This window comes from Eurosta solidaginis, chromosome 4 (genome assembly GCF_040869045.1).
Source record: "Eurosta solidaginis isolate ZX-2024a chromosome 4, ASM4086904v1, whole genome shotgun sequence".
In the NCBI taxonomy this organism is placed as follows: domain Eukaryota; kingdom Metazoa; phylum Arthropoda; class Insecta; order Diptera; family Tephritidae; genus Eurosta; species Eurosta solidaginis.
In genome coordinates, this window is record NC_090322.1 from 223616926 (window position 1) to 223641509 (window position 24584).

General features: G+C 34.5%; 1 protein-coding gene across 4 annotated transcripts in view; it reads left to right on the top strand.

The window, feature by feature from the left end:
* Positions 1-1143: 1143 nt before the first annotated feature.
* The window catches only part of yin, a 56241-nt gene continuing 32800 nt past the window's right edge, over positions 1144-24584 (top strand). The window contains exons 1-2 of one of the 4 annotated variants that reach the window (XM_067784861.1): positions 1146-1714; positions 17336-17518. Coding sequence is in view for 2 of the 4 variants with exons in the window: in XM_067784859.1 (XP_067640960.1) it covers positions 22076-22131; positions 22317-22440 (180 nt within the window). In the remaining 2 variants the exon portion in view is untranslated. Of the gene's footprint in view, positions 1715-17335; positions 17519-21893; positions 22132-22316; positions 22441-24584 lie in introns of those variants that run through there. The other 3 variants (XR_010953148.1, XM_067784859.1, XM_067784860.1) reach the window with 3 other exon arrangements.

Here is a 24584-nt window from a genome sequence, read left to right on the forward strand (position 1 = left end):
ACTATAATTTTCTGTGAAAAAAAAGTTGTATATTCTTGGTTCCAGGAAAATTCTCTATTAGAAACATGTATTAGATTTAGCGAACGCTTTCATGATTTTTTTGATTTTTGCCATGCTTTAACGGCAGAGGCGCCACTGTGCGTCGGTGATACTTTTACACTTTTCAAGCAGCCGATGTGACTAAGCTGAAGAAACTGAAGTCATATCTTTGTTGGTCGGTAGATTTCCCTTCGCCTTCTTTAGTGTTTGTTCAGTCCAAAAGACATATTTCCTTGGTTTCTGATGTGGTGTTATAGATCCCTCTTCCGCATACACATCACGAAGATTTCTCATAGTATTTATTAAACAGTCACTGGTTCTTCTGATCTGCATAACAGCCATAAGATTCAGAAGGCCTTGCTGCTGGAAGGAGAATCAATATGGGTACGGTAATATCCTAGGCATGCGGCACGGTGTGGAGTGAGTGGCCTATTAATACCCCAGCAGTTTGATGGGCTTAGAATATGCCCCATGCACTCATGCAGGTATGCCTGACGAGTAAAATACTTAAATGATTCAAGGGGTGTAACACATCCCTTTCGCGAGGTTGGGCTATTTTTTTTTTTTTTTACCGGTTCAAATAATTTTGAAGAATGTAAGCAAAATAACTTTAAAACTGAGGGTGTTGTTGAGAAGTACATATATCAAAATGTCAGCTTCTTTTGAAGTACCTTTATCACAAATGGGGATGTTATTTAGAACGCTCGAAGCCTTAGAAAGCTTGCTAATATTTTCATCTTGCATAGTTTAATCGATTTTAATGGAAATGGTTAAGTATTTTGTTATTTTGTTTATTGCTAAGTTAAGATTGCCTCCAGCTTAATGTGGTGTATATGTAAAACCTATTTCCAACATAGCTTAACCGGCGCTATTTCTCCCATAGACAATGAATAACAGAGTAGCAAAATAAATAAGAGCAAATAATAATTTATATAGAGAAGAGAGCGCAGCAGGCAAACGATCTCGTTGGGTGAAGTTGGGTTGTGGGAGAGATCGCTTTTCAAACACAATGCGATCTTGCCGACGGCAGCAGCAATCAGTGCCGCTGCCAGCGCATATTATTGTTGCGTTAGCTGCTGCCTCTATTTATTTGGTATACGAAAGTTCTATCGCCGGTGTCGTTTAAGTTCTGCTATTATTTCCATTTTTAAAGCGGTACTTGCAGTTGGAAAATTTATTCGTGTAACACATGTTGAGCGGTGCTGAAGGCTGTGTTCCATCAGAGAACTACGCTTGTAAATAACAAAAAAAATATATTGATATAAAAGTATTAATATAACAAAAATTGTGTTTGTTTTCTAAACAAAACGTTATAAAGCTTTTTGTTATTGTTTTGAAAGTGGTGACCTTTAAGAAATATTTATCTTAATGTGCTGTGAACGCAGATTTTATAAATAAGATTGTTATATTTTTATAAATATTTTTTAACCTTAAAAAAAATAATTTAATTTTAACGCAAAAACTTGTTTTGATTTTATACGCGCGAAAGTGGTATTTTTTTTGTAAATGCGTTTCATAACATTTGGATTTACAACAAAAAAGTAAACTGTGCTAGACAAAGTTACGTGTTTACTGTAATTTTTGTTTTTGTTTTTGTGCGTATAATTTGCTGTTGTGTTAACGACTATACAAAGCAACGATGGTTAGCAGCGTTTTAAAAATTACAGAAAAAGCGGTAAGAAATAACTTAAATAGCATGTTATACAAATATCGTTACTTTAATGTGAAAATGTGCTAAGTCACTTTTTACAAATTTTGTAGGAGATGAAAAAAATTAATAATTTTTTAAATAACCTTTTTTTTCAAAACTGTGAATGAGAATACTTTAGATGCAATACTTTTGAGTGTGGAAGCTTTGAAAAGATAAATAAAAATCATGTATGCTAACCCAGCAGCTATTTTATGACTTAGCACAATTTCCGCACTCAAAACAAATTTTTTCTCCTGACTTAGCACTTTTTATTCAATATGTCTGCCCATCATTCTTCCCCTTTAATGATTGAAATATAACACTGAAACTATATATTTCACAAAAAATACTATTTATTTCTCAAACTATTTCTAACGGTTCTGATCTGTACTATTTTGCCGGATTGTGCGCAGACAATAATTTATTTTTAAATTCAAACAAATGCTGTGTTGTGTCTTATTCCATAAAGACAACTGCCGCATAATTTATCTACAAACTAAATGCTAAATTTTTTTTACCTTTTTATTCTTAAATTTCGGAGAGCTCTTTTTCGTTTAAGTATTCATGGAAATGTTTCAAATAAACCGTTGATTTAGAATATTCGAAAGACGGTCGTTTGATACTGCCTGACGAGGTCCGAGTATTAAAAATAAGTATATATGTACATAATATTCCAAATATAAAACCACTCACAAATTCTTAAATGCAGACGACTGTTCCGAACATACGGAATGAATAAGTTAACATGCTCAATGAGTAAATTTAGTTATGGCATCTCCATTATTTACTAATGACATTTATACGTGAATCGCTTTACTATTCGAGTTTTTGACGTTGATCTTGGTTATTCACACGTTTACGGAAGTGTACGATTCCTTGGTGTCTGTACTTTTCGTAAAACTACCTATATCAGCCACACTAGTAAATCATGGCATAATTAATAAATTCACCATAAAATTTAAAAAATATTCTTAGAAATTATGCAGTTCAGTACTTATCGGGTATTTGTAAAATGATTGCTTCCTATTTCCAAAAATCACAAAGAAACAAAACATTTAACTTATGTCAATTCGATTTGGGAGCAAAATGGCTGCAATTGTCAAAAATTTGTCAGCGGAGCAAACACCTTGTGATTGAATCATGGAGGTTGATTTTTAAATTTTATGTCATTTTTCGCTGCTACCCTAAGTTGAAAATCAAAATATTTGAGAGCTAAAGTTAATGATCGTCAGTAACTTCTACGCATATCAGGGGCGTAGCCAGAAAATTGCCTTAGGGAAGGGGGGGGAGAGGACGTTCAAAAAAAACTTTTTTTTTTTCAGTTAAATAAATAAAAAAAAAAAATGTTATCTTTAGCTTTAACATTAAAGTACGTGTATTTAGAATATGATATGAAAAAATTACATTAAAAACTCAAGCGCATGCGTCGGCTTTTCTTTGCCATTTCATCTAAAACTTCATCAACGGTAAGAATTTGATCACGGCGGATGCTTAGTGATGCACAGCCATTCACTCGATTTTCACTCATCGTGTTTCTCAAATAGTTTTTAATCAGCCTAAGAGTTGAAAAAGGTCTCTCGTTTGTTGCCGTTGTTACTGAAAGCGTACACAAGATTTTCAACAACATGTGAGCATTAGGAAAAGCCACAGAGTCGCATTCCTGTAATATTAATCATAGATAAATTGATAAAAAAAAACGAAGTACCTCCTCCAGGCATAAGTAGAATTCATGCTTTTTGAGCCTATGCATGAGATCTAACATATACATATATAAAATCCAAAGAAAGAAACTGATCGAATAGAAAAAAAATTAATTCAAAAAAGTTATATCTACACGGAAAAAACACTAATGTGTTTCTTACATTTTAAAATGTGAAAAACATATTATTTTTTCATTTATCAAATAATTTAATTTTTACACTTTAGAAATGTGTTTTTGATATGAATAAAATGTAGTTATTACATTATAATAATGCGTTTTCCACATGGAAAATAATGTCAAATTTGCAATATATTTCAGAATAGGAAATGTGTACTTCGAAAAATGCTGTAAATTTAACATTATTTAAATGTGGAGAATAAAATCAAAGCACGAGAATTAGAATCGTTTAGTTCGGCACACAAACAGAACCGTAACAATGTTTATATGTATGTTTATATGTAGCTTGTCGCCGTGACGTAAGGGCAAAAGAATCATGCAAATATTCAGATGCATGGAGTTTTCATATTTACCTTTTCATTCCGATGAATGTAATCGCGGTTTAGGCAAACGAGCAAACGCCTGAATTGATTATATTCACGTATGCAATAAGTTGGTTGATTTTAAATCAATGTCGATTATGTTCGTTTAAGCAAGTTGGATCATTGAACACTATCATGTTGCCGAATGTAATCGAACGTTGTTGTGTTCGATTTTTGCTGTTCTCTGATATGTATGTAGATGGTCGTTAGGTAAATTTACAAGGAAACGTCTTTATGAAATTATAGTAAAAGTTAACATGTACATTTGTATATTTAATAAATTGCAGAATTATTATGAAACAGAATATGATTAAAATATAAGTGTTCACTTCGTACATACATATGCTTGCATATTAAAAATATAATATCACCAACAAAGTAAATACGTAGCAGAATTATAAAGAAATTTATTAACATAGACATAAAAACATCAAATATTTGAATTGTAACGACCTAAAAAATCAAATTATCCTGTGGCAAGGGGGCGAAGGCGGGTTTAAACCCACAAAACCCCCCGTCGATACGCCCCTGACGCACATTAATGTGCATGCTAGGCACGTGACGAAGCCTCGTGCATCCATGGCCAGCTAGTAAAATATAAAGAAAAAAATCAACACCGCTGTTTAGCCATTCAAAATTCCCACTTTAGTTTGTTAAACTTTCGTGGGCTACACAACTGCATAGCAAATACCATACGGGAGATATTCTATAGAAGGCATTTTCATAAATGTTGCATACATTTTGTTCACGCTTACTTTAAAAATATTTTATTACAAAATTAAGATAATTACATAGTTACACATATTTGTGCCTATTAATACATATCTTTATCGTTTTAACTTAGTTTTTTAAATTTAAAAAAAATCACGTATATTCAAGCACTTGCCATACGACCAGCTCTGTAAAAATAGAGCAAGCAAAAACGCACGCAATAAAAGTTGCATTGTGTAAATGATAAAACCAATAGTGGAACTCAAGTTTTCTTACATACTTTTTGTAAAACAGTACATTACCGATTGTAGTGTACTTTAAAAAACAAGATTAACACAAATTTTATAAAACTAAATTTAAATAATTGGAACAAAAAAACCAAGAATGATTTAACAAAGACATAGTCTAGATAGATGGAAATTGACTGATGCTAAAATCCATTCCATTTTATCTGTAAGTTCAACGCTTTAAAACTATGTTCATTCGAGACCTAAGAATATAAACTAGCTGGTTTATTATTAATCTTTCATGAGTCATTTCACACGCGCGAGTAAACTTAAAAATAGATGAATAAAAAAGTTTTAGAATTTGAAATGAAATGTCATATACTCAGCTGTAAATCTCGGCAAATTGCGCAATACAACAAAATTTAGAACTTTTTCTTGCATTGGAGCAACCACAGGTCTTCTCACAGACTTCGCACAAATCTTTTTCGCTGAATATAGCTATAAGTCAGTAAGTCTATGTTGTTGTTTATTTTCACTTAAAGTCGTTAAAGTTACAACTTTCTTATCTTAGAAAATATTTATTTTTGTACGAGGTTTATCATTTTATACTAACGCTATACATAAGTCCTTCCATAGTTTTTCTATCCCCAAAGTAAAAACGCCCATTTAATCTTTTGCAAAATGTTACATAAACACGTAGTCACTTTATCCTCATAGCCACATGCGTCCGGAAAAAATCTGAAAAAAGGCGGAATCTCCAAATGTTAGTATTTGATAAACACCAACATTCTTTAGAAACCAAATTTTAAACTCTTCAGAATTCTGCCGAAAGATACCGTATTCCAATAAAAAATAAATTAGACAAGCAGGACTACAACTTTGCTCAATCAAATTTATTCATTTGTGAGATACTACGTTTCACAAAAATACTATGGTTACCTTGTTGTGAAGTTGCTGTAGTACAGTGTTATTCTAGTAAACACTATTTCGGGACCAATTTGGAATAATTTCAGTATTATATAGGTATAATTTTTGATTATTTCGCGACTATTTCGAAACGATTTTTGGGCTGTTATCATTTTAGTACCATTATCGGAATGGAGATTTTAAGTCCGAGACCAACTCCCGTAAAAATGAAAACGGCGATAAAGTAACAGGTGTCTAGAGAGTGTGTAGATTATGGAGGGTAAACTTCTCGGTATAATGAATCCGATCCCGCAATCGATGATAATTGCCTGCGGGGTTATTCAAATACGTGTGGATTGTCTGATTGGATCTTGTCAGTGCAGCTAAAGGCCTGGTAAATCTACTATCAATCAGATTTTGACTATACGCCACTATTTGCAGCCATAATTTTGAAATAGTGAAATACTTCATTTATTTCTGAACCAGCAGACTAAATAGGCAATTGAATAGTAAAGTCCTCTCTCAGCAAACGAAAATCATGCTCTACAAATCACTTATAGTACCCATCTTAATATATGGCGCGCAGAAGCATTGACCATGAAAACATCAGATGAGGCGGCTGTGGGAGTGGTCGAGAGAAAATTTCTTCGTAAGAGTTACGGACCAGTACGTATTGGTGACGGTGAGTACGGAAGAAGATTTCAACATAGTCCAGCGAATTAAAATACAACGGCTTCGCTGGCTAGGCAATGTTATGCGTATGAAAGATGCTGCTCCGACCAAGAGTTAAACACTCCGCTCAAGATCAGGTGGTAAATGATTTAAATTCCCTTGGTGTTACCAATTGATGCCAGTTAGCTCAACGAAGAAGCGAGTTGTTGTCCGGCCGAAACCGTTAAGTGGTTAAGCGCCAATTAAGTAAATAATTAGTATTTCGGGACAAATTTGGAATAATTTGAGTATCCCTTCAGGAATAATTTGGTTATCATTGCGAGGCAACTTCTGAATCATTGCAAGACTATTTTGGAACCAATTTGGAACAATCATAGGATCTTTTGAAAATTATTTACGGTATCATTTCGGGACAGCTTCGAAATGGTCACGAAATTATCCAGAAACTTGCTAACACAATCACGAAGTGATTCTGTAACAGCCCTAAAATTGTTTGCCCACATAAAATAGTGTAAGTATATAAACTGTTTGACTTCCTAACTAGGAAAACGGATAAAACTATACAACTATTCTTTATTCTATAATATTCCACATTGCGTCATAGACTCAAGTTTATGGAGCATTTTGATGTAGAGGTTGGAACTATTTGAAGTGATTTTTTTTATCAGCAATGCAATTTAAATGTATAAGTTTGTTAGAGTTTAAAAGAAAAATAAAGATTTACTTTGCTTGCTCCTCTCTGAGACTGATAAAAAATGGCGCATGTACTTATGTATGCACGCTCGAAGTTATACTTCCTTGTCATCATTACAAAATAGTTTTTAATTGCATGCAAATAATTTATTACAATTAAATAATAAGAAGACTTTCAAAATGTTGTCAACAAGTCACTTCAAAGTTGAAAAATTAAGTAAAAAAATATTTATTTTCTCATATTATGTGTAGCATAAATTCTACAGTTAATCGAATGTTACTTTTAAATTATGTCTACCGCCATAGCATCTCCCAGTACTGACTGAATCGGAACTTCAGTTATCAGTGGCTTATGATAAAAAGGGCTACCTTTATACCAAATTTCAGGCTAATCGAAGAGTGAATAGAGTTTGATCGAATAGATCGGTCCCTAGTCCACTTTCCGGAAAAAAACTTAACAAGAACACTCTCCGGATTCGCACAATTATTACGACTTATTACAGTCGACCAAACCCTGTTCTCCTTTCCGAAAAGAAAGAGTACCCCTATACTAAATTTGTAGCCAATCGCACTATTCACTGTTTAATTTAGAAAAGGTTCGCACCTGGTTCACTTCCTGTAAGGAAAAGTTTCTCAAATAATGATCTAGTCACGGAAGTACCCACCCCTATTCTAAATTTTAGGCAGATCGCACCACATACTATTTTATTAAGAATATGTCGGTCCCTAGTCCACTTCCTGGAATGAAAAATTTCTTAAATATTATCTTTTTCAAAGAGGTACCCCTATGAGCCAATTCACGTTCTGTGAATTGATACAATTGGAATCATACATTTGAACAAAATTTTGCACTATAAAATATTTCATGTAGAAAAGGCCCTATTCGCTAACTGTGAGTTTTAAAGTGTCTAAAAGAAATTGTGTAAACTTTGAAATCCTGCTCCTGTAAAGCAAAACTGTTAACAAAAAAACTGACTGATAAAAACTTCGTTAGTTTTTTGGCAGCCAGTGTACACTATTGTGACATTCAAAACTGTTGCAGAATGTCTTTTCTGTTTTCATGGCGTTTGATGAATATTTCCTCACTGACATAAGACTTTTACATTCAGCGCTCATTCAGCAAGAAAATGTGCATAATAATTTACAGAATTGCCTGAAAATTTAAAGTGTAAATTATGTGTGCAAATAAGTTTTCAATGAGTGTAAACTTTTCAGTTTTTCACAGGTAGGGAATTGACCCCCTGGTACACTTTCCGGAATGAAATATTATCTTAGTCAAACAGGTACCTCCGAACCGAATTTCAAGCTATTCGCGCCATAAATAAGATTTTTTTTAAATAGGTCGGTCCCTGATCATTTTCCAGAATGAAAAGTTTTTCAAATACTATCCTTGTCAAATAGGTACCCCTATACCGGGTTTCAAGCGAGTCGCAACATAGATAAGACTATTTGAAATATGTCGGCTTTGGCCCACTTGTAGGACCAAATTATGAATCTAAAGCATCCTCAAACAAAATTTTAACAAAATTGGTCCAGTCGCTTATGAGGAGTTCAGTAGCAAACAACACGTACAAAAAAATAAACATATAAGATTAATACACGGTTTTTCAGTGCGAGTTTAAACTCCAGGTATAGTTGACTAGAGTTTATCCACTTCGGCCACTTAAGCTCAGATGAGCAGCAAGATTTTATGTTATCGAACAAAGTGGCAAGGTTAGACTCGATTCAACTTTAACTGGAGTTAAAACTCGCACTGAAAAGCCCTGAGAACCCGGCATAAATCTTAGCGCACAAAATTAGTATATACATAAGTGCATAGTTAACATCATACATACAAATATACCAATAATAGAGGCGCTCTTTCTATTTTGCTGGTAGCCTCTTTTCGATTACATACATATGTACATCCATATATATTAGAACACCCACAGAATGTATGGGATTTGCAAAAGTATCAAATTATTTCACTCCCCACGCATTTTCTGAAAGAATGGGGATAAAAAATAAGATCTGTAAAAAAATCTGGCCATCTGTTGTGAAAAAATTCCATGGAAATTTTATCTAAAGGCTAAAAATGCACTAAAAAATTGTATATGTTTTTATTGGCTAATATCTCGTAAACCAGTAATTTTAGGAGAAATAATGACATAAGGACTTTTATTTAGATTGGAGTCGGGAGTAAATTGCCCATATAAATGTTGTACCTGCGAGTGTCCTTTCAAGGACTTTTAATAAGTCAAATAAAATACATGCAAAATAATGGATTAGATAAGCTATACACCGTTTGGTAGGATATTAACCACAGTTTCATTTTAACATTGTCTTTGAATTTTATTAACATTTTTGCAAGGGTGGGATGGCGTAAAACTAAGAAAAAACGGTTTATAAATTTCTAAAAATATACAGAATGAGATAATTCAGTGGTAAAGCATAAAGACATATACAATTTTTTTGTACACTTTTAGCCTTTAGGTCAAATTTCCATGGAATTTTTTCACTACAGATGGCCAGATTCTTTTACAGATCTTATTTTTTATCCCCTTCTTTCAGAAAATGTATGGGGATCGAAGAAAATTAGCACTTTATTTCTGTGGGTGTTCTAAAATATATGTATATGATATCCCACTCAAAGCAAGTTTGGGCTTACAATTCACAGCGAACATACACACGAACTGCATTTTCAACCTGCGACTTTTGTGTCACATTAAAATATAAATAAAACAAGTAAGGACGGGACTGTTTTCGGCTGTGCCGAAGACTTCATACCTTTCATGAATGGGGCTGAACAATAATCTTATCCCATTCGTAATCTCCGAATAATCAGATGTATAAGATAAGAAATATATAGTGAACAGATCTACATACCTAAACGATTTCTAAGATAAATATAAAATAAAAAATAGGTAGGTACTTTGTGTGAGGATGCAAAGTTTCAGGTTTTTTGTGGTCTGCGTGTAAAAACTATGGCTACGAATTACGTATTTCAACAATATGTGACGTAAACGTAACTATTTGATGAAATTTTATGAATTTTGAAGCTTCTAGCCGTAAAAAAGGGGCAAAATAATATATGTACCACCGATCTCTATGATTTTTTCAGACAACAATATATGCTATATACGTAAGCGTTTGGTGAACTTTGAAGCTTCTAGCTGTTAAAATGGGGAAGAAATTGCGCAAAGTTTCTTATCTGAACAATCGGTTGTATGAGATTGTATATACCACCGGACCCTATGATTTTTTCAGAAAAAAATATATGCTATAAACGTAAACATTTGGTGAAATTTGAACATATCTAAACGATTTTTAAGATAAATATAAAATAAAAAATAGGTAGGTACTTTGTGTGAGGATGCAAAGTTTCAGGTTTTTTGTGGTCTGCGTGTAAAAGCTATGACTACGAATCACGTATTTCAAAAATATATGACATAAACGTAACTATTTGATGAAATTTGATGAATTTTGAAGCTACTATCCGTAAAAAAGGGGCAAAAATGAGAGTTTATATGAAGTATATAATGTATATACCACCGATCTCTATGATTTTTTCAGACAAAAATATATGCTACATACGTAAGCATTTGGTGAAATTTGAAGCTTCTAGCTGTTAAAATGGTGAAGAAATTGCGCAAAGTTTCTTATCTGAACAATCGGTTGTATGAGATATATACTATGTTTACCACCGATCTCAATGATTTTTTCAGACATCAATATATGCTATACACGTAAGCATTTGGTGAAAATGAAGCTTCTAGCTGTTAAAATGCGGCCGAAATCGCAAAAAAAAATATATATATACTATATATATATACTATATATACCATCATATATATATTATATATATCACCGATCTCTATGATTTTTTGACACAACAATATATACTATATACGTAAGCAATCGGTGAAATTTGAAGCTTATAGCTGTTAAAATGGGGTAGAAATTGCGAAAAGTTTCTTATCTGAACAATCGGTTGTGTGAGATATATACTATATATACAACCGATCTCTATGATTTTTTCAGACAACAATATATGCCATATACGTAAGCAATCGGTGAAATTTGAAGCTTCTAGCTGTTAAAATGGGGCTAAAATTGCGAATATATATATATATATATATACTATATATACCACCATATATATACTATATATACCACCGATCTGTATGATTTTTTCAGACAATATATTCTATATACGTAAGCATTCGTTGAAATTTGAAGCCTCTAGCTCTTAAAATAGGGCAGTAATTACGAAAAGTTTCTTATCTGAACAATCGGTTGTGGGGGATATATACTATATATACGACCGATCTCATCAATTTTTTCAGGCAACAATATGTGCAATATACGAAATTATATGGTGAAGTTTGAAGCTTCAGTCTGTTAAATTGAGTAAGATATTACAAAAATCCTCTTTTTCTGAAAAATCGGTTGTATGGAGAATATATGCTATAGTGGTCCGATCCGGCCGGTTCCGACAAATGTCTAATCGGACACCCAAATACATCCGCTCACCAAATTTTATCAAGATATCTCAAAAATTGAGGGACTAGTTTGCATACAAACAGACAGACGGACAGACGGACATGGCTAAATCAACTCAGCTCTTCAACCTGATTATTTCGGTATACTTAATGGTGGGTCTATCTATTTTCCTTTAAGGTCTTACAATTTTCGGTTTCGTGACGAAATTAATATACCATTTCATTTTCATGAAAGGTATAAAAATATCACTCTCATAAATTTTTGATAACGCTCTTAAAGAATTATAACTTCAAAAAGAAAGTAATTAGTATAATAAGGCATCAATTTGTCGTCATTAAATTATCAACGGAATACTATTTAAAAATCGTACAAATAAGCCACATGTCTCCCAGTAGAGAAATTATAGCTAATAAAAGGTGTTACAAATAATTCAGCGAATATAAATAATTAATCAATGTTCATATAATCAAAATTCTAAGCAGAACTGAGTATAACTATTAATATATTTGGGATTTTCATGCAAGCGTAACACTCACATGGCAAATTCGTTCACAGTTTATGACATTATTAGTACTAGTATTTTTTGTTTTATTTATTTGTTATTGTTGGCAAATAACGATAATAATTTATTTAATGTCATTATAGTACCAATTTTATGTAGGCAAACATATGTAGACCTACATTTTACAATTATTATCAATGGTAATATACGTAGCTGGTAATGTGATTACGAGCCACCTTATATAGGTGAAAATTCTAGTGCTGGCAATACCGAAAATAATTAGATTTGCATCTCATATAACGCACTAAAATAAATACAAATTTTAATATTACTTAGATATATCAGTTTAATTTTATATTTAATATGTCAGCAGCTGACCTCATTTCTGCGACTCCGGTGCTCTTTTACAGTTTCTTTGTTTATAAATTTAGCACTGAATATTGTCCGGAAATTAAATAACAAAATTTTAATTTATTTGCATTGTTTGTACACTTGAAGTCGTCGTCGATATCAATTTTGATTTAACGATAAAAATTATTTGCTATTTAATTATTCTATATGTTGCGGGTATGTGTTGTACTCACTTGATTTGACTATTGTGTCGTATTTCAATTAATTGTCATCACAAAATGCTATGATAGCAGCAACATCATAAACGGCAACAACAAGATTCATTTGCTATGTAGTAGATAGGGGAAGTAAACATTTTTTCACATTCATTTCCGGGCCAATGTCTGTGGCATCACGTTCACAATTCAAGAAAATTCTATGGTTATATAAAAAAAATTGAGAAGTTTAAGCTCCGATTAAGTTGTAGCTAATATATAACCGGCTGCGCATTTTGTGCACATCCTTGATAATACAGCGTGAGAGTAAAAATATATACACTTTTTGCAACCTCTACTCAGGCATACAAAAACTGTACTCAAAATTTACTTACTTACTCTCTCTGCCAACTGGCGCGAATTGGTCACACCTAGAGAGTTTAAATCGTTTTCGACCTGGTCCTTCTAGCGGAGTGGGGGCCGCCCTCTTCCTCTGCTTCCTGCTTCCAAACGCGGGTTCCGTTAGAAACACTTTCTTAGCCGAAGCGTCATCTTTCATTTGCTTAACATGGCGTATCCAGCGCAGCCGCTGCGTTTAATTCGCTGGACTATGTTGATGTCTGCGTAAAGCTCATCGTTAAATCTTCTTCGGTACTCGCCATCGCCAACGCGTAGAGGTTTACTCTCCAAAGTCTGGCAGTGGTGGCATAAAACCCCGTTTTCATGCATTGTGATATACAAGTTTTTTTTTATTAGACCACGTTTACATATTCACTAATCTGCAATAAATACTCACCCAGGAACTAGATTACTATCTGTGAAATTTTCTCCCTTCCAATTAGAGATAACACTCTGGAGGTAATAATTTTCCTATGACAAAAAAAAATTATAATCACTAAAACTTGTTCATAATTACCGATTATCAAAGGGAAAAATTCATATGGGAAATATAGTTATTTAATTAGCGCTTAGGAGTTAAGTACGAAAATGATGATAATCCCTTTATATGTAAAATAGGTCTTACGAGAAGAAGATATTTTGGTATATCTAATATATAAAATTCTTCTGTCACGATTTTAGAGGCTGAACTCCTCCGAAACGGCTGAACCGATTCTCATGAAATTTTGTGAGCATATTGGGTAGGTCTGAGAATCGGCCAACGTCTACCCTTTTTTTCGCTACGTGTCTAGGGTCTTGAGATCAAAACGTGGACCAGGGTACCCCTAGAATGTGTTTATACAATATGGATATCAAATGAAAGCTGTTGATGAGTGCTATATTACATGATAATTTTCATATCCCTGGATGACTAGGGTCTCGAGATGTAGGCCAAAACGTGGACCCGGATACCCCTAGAATGTGTTTATACAATATGGATGTCAAATGAAAGCTGTTGATGAGTGCTATAGTACACGATAATTTTCATACAACTGGGTGTCTAGGGTCTCGAGATATAGGCCAAAACGTGGACCCGGATACTCCTAGAATGTGTTCATACAATATGGATGTCAAATGAAAGCTGTTGATGAGTGCTATAGTACAGGATAATTTTCATACAACTGGGAGGCTAGGATCTCGAGATATAGCCCAAAACGTGGACCCGGGTACCCCTAGAATGTGTTTATACAATATGGATATCAAATGAAAGCGGTTGATGAGTGCTGTAGTACAGGATAATTTTCATACAACTGGGAGGCTAGGGTCTCGAGATATAACCCAAAACGTGGACCCGGGTACCCCTAGAATATGTTTATACAATATCGATATCAAATGTAAGCTGTTGATGAGTGCTATAGTACAGGTTAATTTTCATACAACTGGTAGGCTACGGTCTCGAGATATAGCCCAAAACGTGGACCCGGGTACCCCTAGAATGTGTTTGCACAATATGGATATCAAATGAAAGCTGTTGATGAGTGCTATAGTACAGGATAATTTTCATACAACTGGGAGGCTAGGGTCTCGAGATATAGCCCAAAACGCGGACCCGGGTACCCCTAGAATGTGTTATACAATATGGATATCAAATGAAACCTGTTGTTGAGTGCTATAGTACAGGATAATTTTCATACAACTGGGATGCTAGGGTGTCGAGATATAGCCCAAAACGTGGACCCGGGTACCCCTAGAATGTGTTTATATAATATGGATATCAAATGAAAGTTGTTGATTAGTGCTATAGTACGGGATAATTTTCATACAACTGGGAGGCTAGGGTCTCGAGATATACCCCAAAACGTGGACCCGGGTACCCCTAGAATGTGTTTGCACAATATGGATATCAAATGTAAGCTGTTGATGAGTGCTATAGTACAGGATAATTTTCATACAACTGGGAGGCTAGGGTCTCGAGATATAGCCCAAAAAGTGGACCCGGGTACCCCTAGAATGTGTTTTACAATACGGATATCAAATGAAAACTGTGTATGAGTGCTATAGTACAGGAACATTTTCATACAACTGGGATGCTAGGGTCTCGAGATATATCACAAAACGTGGACCCGGGTACCCCTAGAATGTGTTTATACAATATGGATATCAAATGAAAACTGTTGATGAGTGCTATAGTACAGGATACTTTTCATACAACTGGGAGCTAGGGTCTCGAGATATAGCCCAAAACGTGGACCTGGGTACCCCTAGAATGTGTTTATACAATATAGATATCAAATGAAAACTGTTGTGAGTGCTATAGTACAGGATAATTTTCATAAAACTGGGAGGCTAAGGTCTCGAGATATAACCCAAAGCATGGACCCGTATACACGTAGAATGTGTTTTTACATTATGGGTATCAAATTGAAGCTGTTTATGTGTGCTATAATAGAGAGTAAGTTTTACACCTCTGAGTGACTAGGGCCTCGAGATATAGGCCAAAACATGGACCGGGATACCCCTAAAATGTGTGTGTATTATGGATATCAAATGAAAGCTGTTGCTGAGAGCTCTAAAGTTCATTGTGATATTCGATTTAGTCGCATCAGCCTGGCAAAACTGATAAATATGCATGCGGAGCCGAAATAAAGACAAGAATTAATAATACCCACATACCTATTTACATACGTCCTATTCGATTTGCTGAAATTTCGTATATAAATTTGCCTATATTAGTATTTACGATGCTTTTTTACGGGAAGTATGCCAGAGACGGACTGGGACTGGGATTAGGAATAGGACTGGGACTGAGACTGAGACTCGGTGTGGAAATGGGACTGAGACTCGGAATGGGACTGGAACAAAATACATACCACCCTCTGGGACTGGCAATAAGGGATGAAGAAGAAGGAGAAAAACTTGAGAGAAGAGAGAAGGATACTGAGAAAGAGATAGAATGGGATGAAGATGGAGATGAAGCGAAAAAGACGGAGGGTGGAGTGAATAAAAAGATTGGGAAAAAGTGTAGAGGAGTAGGGCAGACTTTGAAGGAAAAAGCTTATTAAAATATATGCAGATAATCCAAATTTAGGGCAGAACAACGTCTGCCGGGTCTGCTAGTATGTATATATATTTCCCAGCCAGCATTTTTTGAAATTTTTGATCAAAAAATATTTAAATATCATACCCCAAGATGATTACAAACGTTCAAATTTAAAAGCATTTTCTGTTCGAAAATTAACGTATCGTTGGTATAATAATGTACCATAAATGTGATTATTCTTGAATAATCATTTATGATTCCTATTTCGAAACGCTTTTTATTCATATTTGATATCATTGTAAAATTGAGCTTTAATAGTTGTAGAGCATAGATGTTAAGTAATGATTAAAAAATAAATAAATGCAAGGCGCGATAACCTCCGAAGAGATCTAAGGCCGAGCTTCTCTTCCAATTTGCGTCGTGCTCCTCTTGATTTTTCCCTACAAATTGGCCGGACGGGATCTGCATGTTTAATACCGACTCCGAACGGCATCTGCAAGGCAGATGAGTTTTCACTGAGAGCTTTTCATGGCAGAAATACAATCGGAGCGCTTGCCAGACACTGCCGAGGGGCGACCCCGCTTAGAAAAATTTTCTTCTAATTGAAAAATCTTATTTCTAAAATTTTGATGTTGCTTTGCCCGGGAGTTGAACCCAGGGCATACGGTGTGATAGGCGGAGCACGCTACCATCACACCACGGTGGCCGCCATGATTAGCTAATGCTAATAATGATTGCTAATTAACCTTCATTTGCGAAATTCTCGAATTCATTAAACAATTAGAAAGGTTCACCTAATTCCCATTAGATAATTGAAATTTTTATTCTAATGGTAAATCTAATTGCAATTAGTTGCTATTAGCTATTAGCCTTTACAATTAGAAATCTAATTGACTTCTGCTAATGCAATTAGATATTCAAATAGCTTGAATTAGAATCAATTATTTTGATAAAAATAAATTTATTTCAAAGAATTATTGAAGTGAACGAATAATGATGTAAATAAATATAAATAATTGATTCTAATTGCATCAATTGCTAATTCTAATTGAAATTTAACATGTATGTTTTAGAGTAATATTTGACTGCTTTTCACAGTCATTTTCTGATCATATTCGTGAATATATTTCAATCGTTTTGGTTGAGATTTTTGAATCATTTTTGAATGCCATTATAATGCATTTATTCTTTATATCTCATTCAAAATAGGATACTACCTAATAATCTCATTTCACCAGGGGAAGAAAGCATGCGAAAGTGAGCTATTCGAACCACAGCTAACTCGCAAACAAACTTGACCGATATACACCTGCGACTACAACATACAATATCAGCATTATCGTCAGCATCTTAAAATACGGATACGATACGGGATGTTGAAGCCGTATCCAGGTATGTCAAGATAGTTTCACTTACCTGGGGTTCAAATAGCTCACAACCTATATATTGTCCAATCATTATGTATTTTTTTCTGGGAAGCTGAAGGGGAGAAATGGTTGGGGAAATCCTCGTTCACGAGCTGCATTACATTATTTTTGTCTTGAAGAATATCTTTTGCATAAATAATAAAATTTTATATATTTTTTCTTAGCTTCATGATTGAAAAAAATATGTGTATGTGAAAAAATAAGATTTTTAATGATAAGTAAAATTTCAACAAGTATAAAACTCATTATTCAGTCAACAAATATATTCATAAAAGATTCAGAAAGCTGAATGAAAAATGATTATAAATTTTTGATCACCTAAACTAAACACATTTGATTCAAATATGATTCCAAAATGTGATTGAAAAATTATATTTAGTTTTTGATCATCAAAGGTAAGCATATTTGATTATTCTTTTTGTTGGTTTTTATGAAATATTAAAATTTAGTCATTAAAGGACTTCAAAAATGATTCCAAAAGGTGATCGAAAATGATTTTTAGTTTTTCATCAGCGAAAGTATTCACATTTGATTATTTCTTTTGTTCAGTTGTATGATAACTCATTATTTAGTCAGAAAGAGTAATCAAATTGTATTGATATGTAGGGAAATTCAAAATTGAATCACCTAAATGCTGAGTGGGTATGCTTTAAGGGCGTGTTCCTGAAATGTCTAGAACCTTTCAACCTTACCTGGTTGGTTAATGCGTTCGCGAATGCAAAGGGAAGGCGAATAAGGCTTTGAGAACATCTACCACAGTAGGCAGTGGAAAAGATATTTTATTCTCAATCCCAACCTTCACATTTGAGAAACTAGTCGTGTAAATGAATTTTGTATCCCTGAAGACCGTTACCGTAGAGAAAACCTGTGTTCTATTTTGATTGACCTCCAGCCGGCAAATGGAAAATCAATATATTTATTGTCATCCCAGTGCACGGGGAAAAGTGTCAATAAATATGACACTGTGACACCATTGCCATAAAAAAAAGCCCAATATTCACCTCGTTTCTTCGAAAGATGTCGCAGCACTGCGAAAATCCATAAGAAGCAGAATAGAAGTAATAGAATAACAATAATAAAGACAAAAAGTTCTTGTTAAGGCCTTGAACTCGATTCGAATCTTCAATCTGAAAAACAATGTATTTAATATAAAAAGTGGTCAGACAGTTCATAAAACAACTACTGTATTTCGCAGCTATTCTTAAACGAGCGTTTCGCTGTCATCGCAGCAGAGCCAGGAGAGGATGCTGATGACGTATAATCAAAGTTTAAAGTATATATTTTGCCCTAAAGTACATATATTTTAAAATATACTAGAAAAAGCATACAAAACTGAATTACTGCAAAAATGCCCGAAATAGTTCCGATACGATCCTTAAAACAATTCCAAAATTACTTAATACTTCCGAAATTATGCCGAAAATAGTTTCAAAACTATCCGAGATAGTCAAAACAATTTGTTCCTAAAACATTCTCGAAATTATACCAAAACAACCACGAAATAGTAACCAATATAATCCGGAAATTATCTGTAGAGAGCCTTGAAATCGTTCCGAAGCTTCAGAGAAAGTCCCGAAGTGAGCGGGAGATAGTCACGAAATGATGCCGAAATACGGAGGGCGTATTGACCAAATTCGAACTTTTTTAAATTTTAAGAAGGGTTAAGGCGTAGGCAGTGGTGTGGTGGTTGCGGAATCTGTCTACCATACCGAAGGTCCTGGTTTTGCTTCCCGGGCAAAACTACATCCAAAATTTATAAAAATGTTTCTCAGTTAGAAAAAAATTTTCTAAGCGCGGTCTGCCCTTGGTAGTATTTTGATAAACACTCCGAGGGAAAATTCATCTGCTTGCAGATGTCGTTCAGAGTCGGCATAAAATATTTAGGTGCCAATTTGTAGGAAAAATTAGAAAAAAAGCATGATGGATATTGAATGATAAGCTCGGCCAAAATCTCTTCGGAGGTATATCACGCCTTGTATGTATTTATTTTTATTAACTTCAAAAAATTATACCGAAAATAATTTCAAAACACGATAGGTGATTGTCTCAAAATGATTCTGAAATAGTTTCAAAGCGATCGCGAAACTCCCTCAAAAAATTTCGAAATTATACCAAAATATCCCGAAAAAAGTCACCGAAATGATCTGCAGAGAGTCTCGAAATTAGCCCGATGACTCAGAGAAATTCCCGAAGCGGTCAGGAGATTGTCGATGAAACGATGCCAAAATAATTCCTTCCTGGACCAAATGCGGGTGTTTTTTAAATTTTAAGGAGAGTCACTGTCGATTTTTCCGAAATTTTTAAACCGCGATACCTATGTCATTGGTCAAGGTCAATATGCTTAACGTTATTATGACCAAAAATAACTGCTCCCAGTGACGTGAGACTTCATTTCTTTCCAGGCTGTTGTCTACCTACATATGTATGTGTCGAAGTTCGCTTAGCCGTTTTGGGGTGGTTGAGGAATAAATACGATTAAAAAAATAAATAAAAATTGGCCGTTCCCAGAAGCGTGATACTCCTTCTTTTTTACACAAACTAATCAGCTTCGCTATCCTGGCGCCTTTAAGTCACAAAGCCGATCATTTGGATATCTAGGCATAAAATATTTCTGATTTATAAGATTAATAAAAAATATAAATTTTCTTTGACTTTACAATAACGCCAAAGAGTATTAGCAGTAAAAACAAGTAAGCAAGGTTAAGTTCGGGTGTAACCGAACATTACATACTCAGTTGGGAGCTATGGTGAAAACATAAGGGAAAATAACCATGTAGGGAAATGAACCGAGGGTAACCCTGGAATGTGACATGTTTATCAAATGAAAGGTATTAAAGAGTATTTTATGAGGGAGTGGGCCATAGTTCTATAGGTGGACGCCATTTAGGGATATCGCTATAAAGGTGGATCAGGGTTGACTCTAGAATTTGTTTGTACGATATTAACATCAAATGAAAGGTATTAATGAGGCTTTTAATAGGGAGTGGTGGTAGTTGTACATGTGAAGGCGTTTTCCAGATATCGACCAAAATGTGGACCAGGGTGACCCAGAACATCATCTGTTGGATACCGATAATTTATTTATATATATAATACCACGCACAGTATTCTTGCCAAGATTTCAAGGGTTTTTTTATTTCGCCCTCAGAATTTTTTCATTTTATTCTACTTAATATGGTAGGTGTCACACCCATTTTACAAAGTTTTTTTCTAAAGTTATATTTTGCGTCAATAAACCAATCCAATTACCATGTTTCATCCCTTTTTTCGTATTTGGTATAGAATTATGGCATTTTTTCATTTTTCGTAATTTTCGATATCGAAAATGTGGGCTTGGTCATAGTCGGATTTCGGCCATTTTGTATACCAATACAAAGTGAGTTCAGGTAAGTACGTGAACTGAGTTTAGTAAAGATATATGTATCGGTTTTTGCACAAGTTATCGTGTGAACGGCCGAGCGGAAGGACAGACGGTCGACTGTGTATAAAAACTGTGCGTGGCTTCAGCCGATTTCGCCCTTTTTCACAGAAATAAGTTACCTTCCCAGAATCTAAGCCCCTACCAAATTTCACAAGGATAGGTAAATGTTTGTTCGACTTATGGCATTAAAAGTATCCTAGACAAATTAAATGAAAAAGGTCGGAGCCACGCACATTTTCAAATTTTCTTTGATTTTTGCATTTTGTTGCACCATATCATTACTGGAGTTGAATGTTGATATAATTTACTTATATACTGTAAATATATTAAATTTTTTGTTAAAATTTGACTTAAAAAATTTTTTTTTTTAAAAGTGGGCGTGGTCGTTCTCCGATTTTGCAAATTTTTATTAAGCATACATATAGTAATAGGAGTAACGTTCCTGCCAAATTTTATCATGATATCTTCAACAACTGCCAAATTACAGCTTGCAAAATTTTAAATTACCTTCTTTTAAAAGTGGGCGGTGCCACGCCCATTGTCCAAAATTTTACTAATTTTCTATTCTGCGTCATAAGTTCAACTCACCTACCAAATTTCATCGCTTTATTTTTTCGATCCTGATGATTTTGATATATGGAAGTCTATATCTATCTCGATTCCTTTATACCTGTACAACCAACCGTTATCCAATCAAAGTTAATATACTCTGTGAGCTCTGCTCTACTGAGTATAAAGCGAAGCAAAACATAAAAATGAGAAATAAATAACAAAACAAAGTATAAATCAAGAAAAAGTATCACTAATGTGGTTTTTATTGATTTTCTCATTTTTAATGTCGAGAGCGAGCTTTGATGTAGTCAATCATGCGCAGTGGCGATTTAGTCATTGCTGGGCTGTAAAGTGTATAAGTGATCGGTTCGCTTTCAGCGCATATCACATTTTCAAATATATTAAAAAAATACATTTATATGTTATCACATACATAATATTGCACACTTGGATCTAAAACAAATTTTATGATAATCGCGAAAACTGGTTGCTTAATGGAATTTTTAGATTGCGCCAAATATTTTCATGATCAATGAACTAAGAAAGCCGATGATATGCATAAATTCGAAATTCTGGTTTTTTGAGTTAGATGTCGTTAGATCTAGGTGTGTGATATAATTCATGAAACCAGTTTAAAATTGATATAATTAAAAAAACAAACTTAGTATATATTTTATAGTTAAAATTTGTATCGATTTTTTTCTGAAATAAAAGTTCGCTTAGTGATTAATTTATTGCATACTTACTTATAACGTAGACAAATATAAACATCGTTATACATATTAATTAGTAAATTGACAAGTCTTGCGCTTAACAAAAAAATGTCTAATGCCATAGAGAGTATTAGTACAGCTGAGTGTGATGAGATTGCTGAGCACGGGCAGTCAACTCAAAAAAGCACATCTTTCAAACGGGTAAGTTATTCGAGCGTGCGAAGTAAAGCTGCCGCTAAGCTTAAGCTTCCATTACTCATACCTAGCATAGACTTGATTTGGTTTGACTTAGCAAGTTAGCCCTAATTATACTTCACTTAGCACATAAGGCATCGTTTACTCTAAATCTATACACGCTGCACCACAGGTTAAATTTAAGAGGGGACCTAAAAGCATGAACCCAGTTCACTAGTGAATCGATGTCAGATTATGCAATTCAAACTTGACACTACTGGTTGTTTATTTAAAGGGTGTGCGAATATTTCAAATTTCGAATTATTCGAGGGCAATCGAAAAGAATTATTCAATTCGAGATTCGATCCGGATACTGAAATTATTCGAATTGGTCGAATTATTCGACTAGTTATAATTATTCGAATAGTTCATATTAATTTAAAAAGAATCGACACATGATGTGTAGCCCTCTTAAATACATAATTTATTCAAAACAATCCGTTGCGCCTTGATAACAGGTTAGGAAAAACCATTTCCCACTGATATACCGAAAATCTCCACATACAAAACCCCACATGTCGTTAAAACCCTCCAAAAATGTGTTTAACCTAAATTTAAACAAGTAAGGAAGGTTAAGTTCGGGTGTAACCGAACATTACATACTCAGTTGAGAGCTATGGTGACAACATAAGGGAAAATAACCATGTAGGAAAATGAACCGAGGGAAACCCTGGAATGTGTTTGTATGACATGTGTATCAAATGAAAGGCATTAAAGAGTATTTTATGAGGGAGTGGGCCATAGTTCTATAGGTGGACGCCATTTAGGGATATAGCCATAAAGGTGGATCAGGGTTGACTCTAGAATGCGTTTGTACGATATGGGTATCAAATTAAAAAAATGAAAGGTGTTAATGAGTATTTTAAAAGGTAGTAATCCTTAGTTCCATAGGTGGACGCCGTTTCGAAATATCGCCATAAAGGTGGACCAGGGGTGACCCTAGAATTTGTTTGTACAATATGGGTATCAAAAGAAAGGTGTTAATGAGTATTTTAAAAGGGAGTGATGATTAGTCCCACAGGTGGACGCCGTTTCGAGATATCGCCATAAAGGTGGACTAGGTGTGACCCTAGAATTTGTTTGTACGATATGGGTATCAAATTATATTAATGAGGGTTTTAAAAGGGAGTAGTGGTAGTTGTATAGGTGATCGCCTTTTTGAGATATCGCCATAAAGGTGGACCACGGGTGACTCTAGAATGCGTTTGTACGATATGAGTATCAAATGAAAGGTGTTAATGAGTATTTTAAAAGGGAGTAATCCTTAGTTCCATAGGTGGACGCCGTTTCGAGATATCGCCACAAAGGTGGACCAGGGGTGACCCTAGAATTTGCTTGTGCATCAAACGAATGGTGTTAATGAGTATTTTAAAAGGGAGTGGGCCTTAGTTCTATAGGTGGATGCCGTTTCGAAATATCGCCATAAAGGTGGAACAGGGTTGACTCTAGAATGTGTTTGTACGATATGGGTATCAAATTAAAGGTATTAATGAGGGTTTTAAAAGGGAGTGGTGGTTGTTGTATAGGTGGTCGCCTTTTCGAGATATCGCCATAAAGGTGGACCAGGGGTGACTCTAGAATGCGTTTGTAGGATATGGGTATCAAATGAAAGGTGTTAATGAGTATTTTAAAAGCGAGTAATCCTTAGTTCCATAGGTGGACGCCGTTTCGAGATATCGCCATAAAGGTGGACCAGGGGTGACCCTAGAATTTGTTTGCACAATATGGGTATCAAAAGAAAGGTGTTAATGAATATTTTAAAAGGGAGTAATCCTTAGTTCCATAGGTGGACGCCGTTTCGAGATATCGCCATAAAGGTGGACCAAGGGTGACCCTAGAATTTGTTTGTATAATATGGGCATCAAACGAAAGGTGTTAATGAGTATTTTAAAAGTGAGTGGGCCTTAGTTCTATAGGTGAACGCCGTTTTGAAATATCGCCATAAAGGTGGACCAGGGGTGACTCTAGAATGTGTTTGTATGATATGGGTATCAAATTAAAGGTATTAATTAGGGTTTTAAAAGGGAGTGGTGGTTGTTGTATAGGTGGTCGCCTTTTCGAGATATCGCCATAAAGGTGGACCAGGGGTGACCCTAGAATTTGTTTGTACA